We start from the raw sequence: 9,248 nt of genomic DNA on the forward strand, positions 1-9,248 counted from the left end.
CCATTTACCTACTTTGGGTACAGAACAGGCAAAAGATGTTTAGGTTGAACTTCAAACGCTCAAGAAACATTCATGGTTTAAAATTTTCAGTGGCAATAAAATTATCCATCATGAAAACCAAGAAATTAACCAGAATAGTCTTTTCTGCACCTAATACTGGCCACTGAAATCCCTAGCACGCACACATGCATACACACACGCACACACCTGTGCGTGGAAACGAGGTTTAGAGTTCCCACTCAGGAAGCAGCCACTAGTTTAGAGTCAACATACCATATGATCTAAATACGTATAAAAAAGGCGGGGATTTTATTTCCAAGTTGGCACGTGTAGAAGGCATAGGGGTGAATAAATGGCTTTGGGACACTGGAAATAGAAACGGGGCAGGGTGTATCTGAGGTCCTCCTACCTCCACCGCCCCCTAAGTGCACTTGAGAAAGGACCAGTGGCGGGGGCTCCAACCAAGGGCCCTGAAGGTCCCACTGGCTGAGAGCCTTGGGACAACTCCCCAGACATGACACCCTCCTCCCAGGGGGCAGGGCCCTACCAGCTCCCCCAGCGTGAGGGATCAGCCCCCTGGGAGAGCCAGGATCAGAGAGAGAAGAGCAGGATGAGAACCAGGAGAAGCACCCCCAGCAGCACCACAATCGCACACCACTGTCGGCGGTCTAGGGGTGAGAGGGTCAGACGTCATGAGGCAGCACCACCCCATGCCTCCACCCCCCCCCCCAAATTGCCTCCCCCCAGAGAACTCACCGCTTGTCATATGGGACACTTTGGCCATCTTCCTGAGGACCCCATCCATCCGGGATTGGGTGTGGTCCATCTCATGAGCAAAGGTGTCCAGCATGCTGCCAAGACCAAGATGGTGTAAGCCCTCGAAGGGCAGCCGGCCTCAGGCTCCCGGCCCACCCTGGGGGTCCTGGCCTCACATGCCCTGCTCATCCAGCTCCTCCCCAACGCGGCTGGACATGTGTTTCAGAACCCGGATGCTCCCAGACACCATTTCCAGCTGTTGATCCTGTTGGTCCATGATCAGCTGCAGAATGGAGAGGTGAGAACTGCCGTCATCAGGGAGGCCTGAGCTCCTCCAGCCCATGACTGACCAGCCACACAAACCTGCTGTGTGGCCTGCTGCTCCTCAATGTAGCGAGAGGTGACAGATACCACGCTGGCATCCAGCAGGTCACTGGATGGCTTCTGGGCAGTTGGCTTGCCCATTAGCATCTGGTGGGGCACAGAACACAAGCTCAGGGAAGGACACCCACTCACCAGAGAGCCAGACATAGGCAAATTTAGATGGTGGTTAGTCAGGAAGGCAGTGTTTGAAGTGCAATGGCCTGGGTTCCCCAGAGCCACTTAACATCAAGGTGACAGACCCCAAGGCCACACCACTTGACCTCCCTGTGTATCAGTTTCCTCATCTGTAAACTGGGGAGAACTACAATCCCTGTTTGCTGAGGTTGGAATGAGAAAATTAATCCACGGAGAACACTTATCTATCTATAAATATGAAAGGCTAATATGCTAAGTACCCATCTGACCGGTACCTATGATGCACACTGACCACCAGGGGGCAGAAGCTCAATGCAAGAGCTACAGTGATGCGCACTGGCCATTTACAGAGAAACGGCACCTCGACCTGGTGCCCACAAAGCAACACTCGGCTTCCCCCAAGTGGGACACAGGCCCCACCACCATCCTGGAGTGACACCCCACCAAATTGCAGCCGACACTGCCGAGACCCCATGGCGCAAAATGTGGCCCACAGCCCAGCCCAGCCCTGAAACGGTGGCTGTGGGCACCAGGTAATGATGTCACATAACAACACCCAGCTCCCTCTCCCTAGCAATTAGCCTCCTTGGAGTTTCTTCAGCCCAGGAACACAACTTGCTTTATAGCCAGGTAGAAACATTTTACACTGTAACCAAATGTCTGTGAAGCCTTTTCCTGTGCCTCATCTCATTTGATCCTCACAGAAGTCCTGGAGTAGGCAGAGAGGAGACTCAGTGGAATCCTATTTTCTTTTCATTAGCCGGAAAACGAAGATTTAGAAAGCTTAGAAACTTGACCCAACTGAAAAGAAGAAATGATGAACCTTGAAAATGACTTAAGGTTTTCTCACAGTGCAGAATATAGTCAAACATTGCTGCAGTTAAATATTTCACCCTTTGTTCTCCCTGCATGAGCTACAATAATAATCTGTTCATGTTGATATTTACTGCTGTGTTGCTGACAATTACCTGAAAGGGAAATTGGGGTGCTTCACTGGGCTGGGAAAAGTTTAGCTACATCAGAAAACTGGTCTAATTAAGCAAGTTTATTCTATATATATAAAAGGCTAAGTTGACTCACATATACGGGATACATATAAAACTCTCACTGGGGCCAATCGCGCGTGTGTGTTTCAATCTGTCATTGTCAATCGTGAATTTGGTTGACACTTCTATTATAGAGAAAGGGCGAATAGCGACATTAAAATATTTCTTCTTCCTTTCAATGTGCACGAATTCGTGCACCGGGCCACTAGTTACCATATAAACAAGTGTATGTAAGAATTTGGACTTTAATCCCCAAGGCAGCACATCAGGAAAGCACACAGGCACTGCTACAGGACTCCAAGCTGGTGTGGGCCTCAGCTCCCCCACCCTCCCAGATCCCATGTGGGCTTATGATGGGATGGGGGAGAGGCTGGTGGTGTCACAACATACCAAGAATGGGCATACAACACAGAGGGGAAAGGTGTACAGACAGGCAGCAGGAAGCATTCAAACAAAAGGCATGTGCAGGCACACACACAAAGCAAGCACACCCATGGGGGTGTGGGGGGGAAGGTGTGCATGCACAAGGCAGATAAGATACACTCAGAGGCCAAGTTTACACACTCAGATAGGTCAAGAACATACACAGAGAAAAAAAAAAGTAGGCATTATGCTAGAAACAGTAAACACAAAGAAAGGGGATAGGTATACAGACACCACTCACCCCCCACCCCCACCCCCACCCCGGGAAACCAGTATAGACCTCCAGGACAAGGCAGAGGGAGTATTATACAATCAGTGAGGGCTCAGGTATACACACACAGAAAGCAGGCAGGTAGACAGCCAAGAGGACTGACTGCACACAAAGAGGATGGGCACTGACATATAGGGATAGACTACACTTTCCCAGGGAACAAACACGCACTGAGAGGCTCACCCTGAAAAATGATTCGGGTCAGGTCAAGATGCCTTACCTCTCTATTATTTCTCTCCATGAAGGCTACGGCTGCTGGGCTGACCATATGGTCCTTCATTTCCTGGGGGTGAGGACAGCATCAGAGAGTAAAGACGCCCCAACCTCCACCCTTACCCCATCATAACCTCCTCTCACCTGGACCGCTTCGCGCATCCGCTCCACGAAGACCTTTCTCTCCTGCAGGTCCCCAGCTGCGAGCTTGAACTTGCCTGGGTTGGCTTCCACTATGCGTAGCCCCCGGGTCAAGAGTCAAGGCCACAGCTAGACACAACCCCCTCATCGGCCTCAAAGCCTTCAACTCCTCCCGGGTGTCCAGCCTCCCCGGTCCCCCTGCCACCGCAATGGGCTCTCCCAGGCCTCCCTCCAACCCTCCGACCCGCCAGGATATCGATGGTCTCCTCCAGGTCTTCGAGGTCCCACTCGATGCTGCGCAGGCCATTCCGCAGTTCATTGGTCGTCCAGTCCAGCTCCTCGCGGCCGACCGCGGCGCCCTCCTGCAGGAGCTCACACCAGCGCTGGTACAGCCCGCGGGCTGTGTTCACCGCCTTCTGCACCTCGCTGCGGGCAGGGGCACAGCGGGCGCGTCTGGGGGCCGCCCGCCGCTGCGCCCCCAAACGAGTGGGGGAGCTCAGAGGACCCCTACATCATCTGGCGTACCCCTCCCACTCGGCCACCGGGTGATCCCGACCCGCGCACCCCCAGACCGCTTGGCACCCTGCGGCCCGCATCCGGGCACTGGCTGGCAGGGGCCCGAGCACCCTCTGCCCGCCCCCATCGCTGTCACTCACCCTCGGACTACAAAAAACGGGTCTTCTAGAGACATGTCACAGCCCCCCGTGGGAGACCGAGCCCCCTCCCCTCCGGGCCTGGAGAGCTGGTTTCCTCGCGGCGGGGGAGAACGCGCCACCACCCCCGCCCCCGTCACGTGACCCAGGCCACCATCGAGAGCCGGGCCACGAGGAGAGAGAGAGAGGCCCCAAAAGCCGGAAGTGCAGAGCTCCCGCCGCCGCGGCCATCTTGGCTGTGGGCAGAGGCGGCTTTCCGTGCGTGTGCCTCCGCCCTTCGCGTCCGCCGCTCCCGTCGCTCCCAGCCTTTCCGTAGTTCCGCCTGACCAGGCTGGAGTCTGAACTCGGCGTCTCGGGTTCGAGACCCAGCCCCTTGAATTGTTGCTGCGCAACCTCAGTTTCCCTTCCCGGCAACATAAATAATAATAAGCTCTCACCCTAGCTGGTTTAGCTCAGTGGATAGAGCGTCGGCCTGAGGACTGCAGGGTCTCAGGTTCGAATTTCATCAGGGGCACATGCTTGGGTTGCGGGCTTGATCCCCAGCGGGGGCCATGCAGGAGGCAGCCGACCCATGATTCTCTCTTACCGTTGATGTTTCTATCTCTCCCTCTCTCTTCCTCTCTGAAATCAATAAAAACATTTTTTTAAAAAAATAAAAAATAATAAGCTCCCAGAAATCAGACGAGATTGTGGCTGGGGAAGGGGCTCGCTCGATTCGTAGATCCTTTTAACGGGCTCCTGGAGCCTGCACCCACATCCTGTGCAGGGAGATGCCCCAGCCCGGGTCGGGAGTGGCAGGTTTGGGGAGGGCTGGGGGAAAGGCGGTCGTCCCCGCCTTCCTGCGGGCGGGCTGATGTGTGGGCGTTCTGTGGGTAGCTCTACTCACTCTCCTCTTTTTTTCTCCTGGGAGTCGCAGGAAGGTGCGGGGGTGGCTCTGAGGATTGTTTCCGGAGCAGATCGGTCCTCTGCGTGCGGGGTCTTCGTCTGGGGAGAGACCAGGAATGTTTGGGGAGGAATTTTCAAAGTCTCTGTCACGCAGGGGCGTTCCTTGTGGGGCCATGAAAGCACTTTTTTGGGGGTGCGGGGAAGCCATCGCCCGAATGACGTCCTGATCCCTCTGGGCGGTGGGCGGGATCCCTGAAGAAGTCCTCGGAGGGTCGCCCCTGTGTCCGAGTCCTTGTATGGGGTTTTAGCGTTAGTACCCGGGTTGGGGATGTCATTGTGAAGTCTCTGAGGTGCCGGCGTGGGGGGACATTCTCAGCGGGTCAGCGCAGCGTGTGGCAGGAAAGGCCGCTGAATGGGGACAGCGGCTGTTCGGGGTCTTTTAGGGATTGTTGAGCCCCCAGGTGCAGGGGGCGGGACCTGAGCGTCCTCCAAGGGTGCATGAGATCATTAATTTGGGGGGGGGAGCAGTAATACCTGGGAGGGGGCCTGTGGGGAGAAATAACTGGGGAGACGGGGATAAAGGGGCCCTCGCCGGGCCGCCCCTAGTGCAGGCAAGGTCTTTGTGGGAGATGGCGTCAGTGGGCGCCCTGAGATCACCCCAACCCGCCCAGGGGGCATTCCCGGAGGGACGTCACGCCTTCCTGGGCTCCCGGGAAGGAAGCGAAACCTTCCCCTTCGGCCCCACTGGACGTGGGTCCGGAAGCCGGGGGCTCCCGACAGCCCCAGCCCGGAGAGGGGAAAGGAAGAGGGCGTGTCTGGAGGCCAGGCCCCGCCCACGCCCGGCCGGAAAAAGCCGGCTATGGCCCAGTACGTAGAGCCCGGCCCCTGTCCTTATATGGACAGCCGGAAGTGGCTCGGCCACCTGCCCTACGTCATTCCTTCCAAATTTAGTCTGGATGTCGCGCGGACCCTGTGGCGGGAAGGCTCTGCGCTCCAGTCGAGCGGGCGGAGCCTCCCCTTAAAGTGCCCGTACCACGAATGAATGGAGCCATTCAAACAATGTTGCAGCTTTTTGGAGGGGAGGAACTGGGAGTAGGTTTTCTAGGAGAGGCAGCGCGTGCCGGAGGGTAGGGTCGATGTTCTCTATCTGCCCTCTCTCTGCGTTGCTCGGTGTTCAACTCCTACCCCAACCGCGCCTCCGGGTGCAGAGGCAGAGCGCGGACCGGTGGTTTAGGGGCCGCAGCACGAGTTCAACCGGATGTCGTGTGGCCGGGCCCTCCACCTTGCGTGGAGCTTGAGCCGAAGGAAACCGGGAGGATGTTCAGTGCGGAGAGCAGAGATGGCAGCCTGGGATGCGCTCATATCTGCAGGCTTCCGCCGCCAGTGCAGCTGGCAACTTAGCCCCGAGCCAGCCAGCTTACCCTGTTCCGCTTACGGGCAGGGGGAGTGAGGAGGGCTGGCGTGGGTTAGATGCTATAGAGGCGCAGGCCTCCTTTCGCTGCAGTTGGCCCATTTATTCGTTTAGCAAATATTGGACTCGGTTTCCCCATGTAAAGAAATCAAATACAACAGCAGTACCGTCCGTGAGGGATCAAGGAGATCTTTATGAAAGGAAAGCCTTTAACACCGTCTGGCACGTATTAATCAGTTAGTTGTGTATTAATCAATTAGTTAGTGTTAGCATTGTTATTGGTTCAAGAAACACTAATGAGAGGCCTGGAACTGTGCCCACGGGGGATTTGCGGGCTCAAACCCGGGTATTCCCCGGCGCGAAGGAAAACCAGCCGCCTACGACCTGCGGGGGCCAGCGAACTCTAGCACGTGGGTGGGCCCTGAGCCTCACCCTCGGCCCCGCTCCCCGGGGCCTGCGCGCGGGGGCACTGAGGCGGCGAGGGCTGAGAAAGGAGACCACCCCAAGTGCTCAGGGTACTGGGGAAGGCTCCCCCGCGTCCGGGCTAGTGTCCCTTTTGTCTGTCCGGTAAATTCCACCCTGTCGCTTTAAGGCTGAAGTCTCTGGCCCCAACGCGGTGGAAAGCCTGATGCAGCTCTCTGATTGGGCGGGGCGTCATGGTGACGTAGCTCCGGGTACAAATGGGCCCCGGTGGCGGGCGCCGGGGCAGAGCGTCCTAGGGGTGTTTCGGCGCCCGTGGGCGTGAGCGGAGAAAGCGTGAGCCAGCGCACAGTCCGAAGTGCGTCTGCTCAGCAGGGAAGTCCCCACCGTCGAGTCGCCATGGAGGTGCAGAAGGAGGCGCAACGCATTATGACCCTGTCGGTGTGGAAAATGTACCATTCGCGCATGCAGCGCGGAGGGCTGCGGCTGCACCGGAGCCTGCAGCTGTCTCTGGTCATGCGTAGTGCCCGGGAGCTTTACCTCTCGGCCAAGGTGGAAGCCCACGAGCCGCCCGAGGTGCCCTCGCCAGTCGCCCGCTCCCCCGACCCTCGCCTGCACCCACCGCGGGAAGCACAAGCCGCAGCGGAAGCAGCGTCCACCGACGGTGAGCAGCCCTGCCCGGAGCCCATGGACACTCAGGAGGCGCCGAAAGCCGAGGAGATCCCTGCCCGCTGTGCCCCGCGACCCGCCAAAGTCAGCCGCAAGCGGCGCAGCAGCAGCCTCAGCGACGGCGGGGATGCCGGACTGGTCCCGAGCAAGAAAGCCCGTCTAGAAGAGGAGGGCGCGGAGGAAGGGGAGTCTGCGGAGGTCCCCGAGCGCCTGCAGGCCGCTCCCGCGCAAGCGGAAGGTGCCTTCCCCAATCTGGCGCGCGTCCTGCAGAGGCGCTTCTCCGGTCTCCTGAACTGCAGCCCCTCCGCGCCCCCGACAGCGCCTCCGCCGCCGGCCTGCGAGGCGAAGCCGGCCTGCCGCTCGGCGGACAGCGTGCTGAACGTGCTCGTCCGGGCCGTGGTGGCCTTCTGAGGCCCCCGAGCGCCGCTGCCGGAGTCCAGAGCGCGGGCCAAGCGTCGGCCCGAGTACACAGACCCGAAGCCAGGCCGCCCCCGCGGGGCAGGCCCGCGGAAACGGTGGAGAGGAGCCGCGGCCCGGGAAGCTGTCGCCACCGTGTGCAGTGGCGGCGCCAAGGAACCTGAGCCGGGGCGGGGGCGCCTTCCTCCGAGCCCGGCCGCGCCCACAGGTGCCGGCTTAACCGACGGGGACGTGGCCTTCCCGTCCCCCGGGACTGGGTGAGGGGGTCTGGTTCCGGACACTCCTCGGGGTCGGACTTTATTTTCACCGGGGGCTGTGCTGCCCTTTCGAGGTGTTGCGGTAGTCGGTGTCCTCGTTCCCAGCGGCGCCCAGGCGCCCTCTTTCCCTCGGGGGACATGCTTATGCAAGCGGTCATCGTTGCGTCACGGGCAGGCGTGGGGCGCTTCCTGTCGCCTCGCGTGGGTGTGGGGCCTGGGAGCGGGACCGCCTGGGGCACCGCCCCCGCGCTTCTGCCCGCACCCCTGCGCCTTCTGGGCAGGGGGAACGGATCTCATTTCAGGCTAAATTTTTTTCTCGTTCGGTGCGTTCGAGGTGGGGATATGCGCACGGTCTGAAGCGTGACCCTCCCTCGGGCACAGACCATCAACCCAGAAGACCTTGGTCTGAGTCACACGAGTGGGGGAAGGGGTGCCCGCAGTTCTGAGAGGCCGAGCTGGGCCCAGGTGCTGCGGAGACCGGGCCCGCTTGGGGAGGGAGATTCTAGCCAGTGCGTTCGAGGGCCTATTTACTCTGGTGGGTTCTGTTTAACTCTGTCTGTCTGGCCTTTTGCTAGAGAGACCAGATACGAAAATAAAGACCATTTAACTGCAAAGTCGACTGTCTGGTGTTCTTCCCTGGTGGGGGAGGGGCGGGGGGAAGGGTCGGGCGCTGGGGGCGGCTTCCTGGGGCCGCAGAAACCGGCCCGACCGGCTCCCACGTGGGCGGGAGGGGCTGGGCCCCCTTTCCCCAGCCAGTCCACTTCCGTCTGGGCGCCCTGGCGCTCTGACTCCTTCGAAATTCCCCTACAGCCCTGGCTCTCGGTTGGGTAGAGCGTCATCACTATACGCCTAAGTTTTGGGGTCCATCCCAGGTCAGGACTACGGCCAGAAGCCACCCGTGAATGGGTGTCCCAGCAGGTCCATGTTTCTCTGTAAAATCGGTGAATGAAATTAATAAGTTCCCCCTGCAAGTCTGGGAGAGCAAGGGCTCTCACAGCTCACGTAGGTTTGGGGGGACACTGCTGGGGACCGTGCCACGCGCAGTTGGGGAACACGCAGGTTCTCCCCACCCGGCTGCACCTGACCCACGGGGGTGGGGGGCAGGGAGCTGAGCAGGTAAACTGGGGACCCCTGGTGGCACCATGTTCCAGTCTCTGGCTGTGGACT

General features: G+C 59.0%; 2 protein-coding genes across 3 annotated transcripts; one reads left to right on the top strand and one right to left on the bottom strand.

Moving 5' to 3' along the window:
• Nucleotides 1-282: 282 nt before the first annotated feature.
• On the bottom strand, nt 283-4,611 carry STX10 (syntaxin 10). 2 transcript variants are annotated; one of them, XM_059696560.1, is made up of 8 exons: nt 4,026-4,611; nt 3,626-3,795; nt 3,373-3,467; nt 3,236-3,298; nt 1,120-1,227; nt 937-1,039; nt 757-851; nt 283-668 (listed from the first exon to the last, which is right to left on the bottom strand). In XM_059696560.1, the coding sequence occupies exons 1-7, from the start codon at nt 4,058-4,060 to the stop codon at nt 763-765; spliced, it is 663 nt and encodes a 220-aa protein (XP_059552543.1). In that variant the 5' UTR covers nt 4,061-4,611; the 3' UTR covers nt 283-668; nt 757-762. The 2 variants fall into 2 exon arrangements, with proteins under 2 accessions (XP_059552543.1, XP_059552542.1); XM_059696559.1 differs by having other exon boundaries at nt 933-1,039; nt 4,026-4,609.
• A 1,865-nt stretch (nt 4,612-6,476) lies between these two features.
• IER2 (immediate early response 2) lies at nt 6,477-8,695 on the top strand. The gene has a single exon (XM_059696561.1). It carries the CDS (start codon nt 7,138-7,140, stop codon nt 7,816-7,818), a length of 681 nt encoding a protein of 226 aa, XP_059552544.1. The 5' UTR covers nt 6,477-7,137; the 3' UTR covers nt 7,819-8,695.
• The last annotated feature ends 553 nt before the right edge of the window (nt 8,696-9,248 follow it).

The sequence above is a fragment of the Myotis daubentonii genome, chromosome 5, assembly GCF_963259705.1.
Source record: "Myotis daubentonii chromosome 5, mMyoDau2.1, whole genome shotgun sequence".
Lineage (NCBI taxonomy): Eukaryota > Metazoa > Chordata > Mammalia > Chiroptera > Vespertilionidae > Myotis > Myotis daubentonii.

What these genes read in the sequence shown, in the direction of transcription:
- STX10 (XM_059696559.1), bottom strand. Translation starts at nt 4,060, where the DNA reads ATGTCTCTAGAAGACCCGTTTTTTGTAGTCCGAGG. An exon ending in CCGTTTTTTGTAGTCCGAGG is followed by an intron (nt 3,796 to 4,025) that starts GTGAGTGACAGC and finishes CCCTGCCCGCAG; the next exon opens with CGAGGTGCAGAAGGCGGTGA. An exon ending in AGTGTCCCATATGACAAGCG is followed by an intron (nt 669 to 756) that starts GTGAGTTCTCTG and finishes TCTCACCCCTAG; the next exon opens with ACCGCCGACAGTGGTGTGCG.
- IER2 (XM_059696561.1), top strand. Translation starts at nt 7,138, where the DNA reads ATGGAGGTGCAGAAGGAGGCGCAACGCATTATGACCCTGTCGGTGTGG.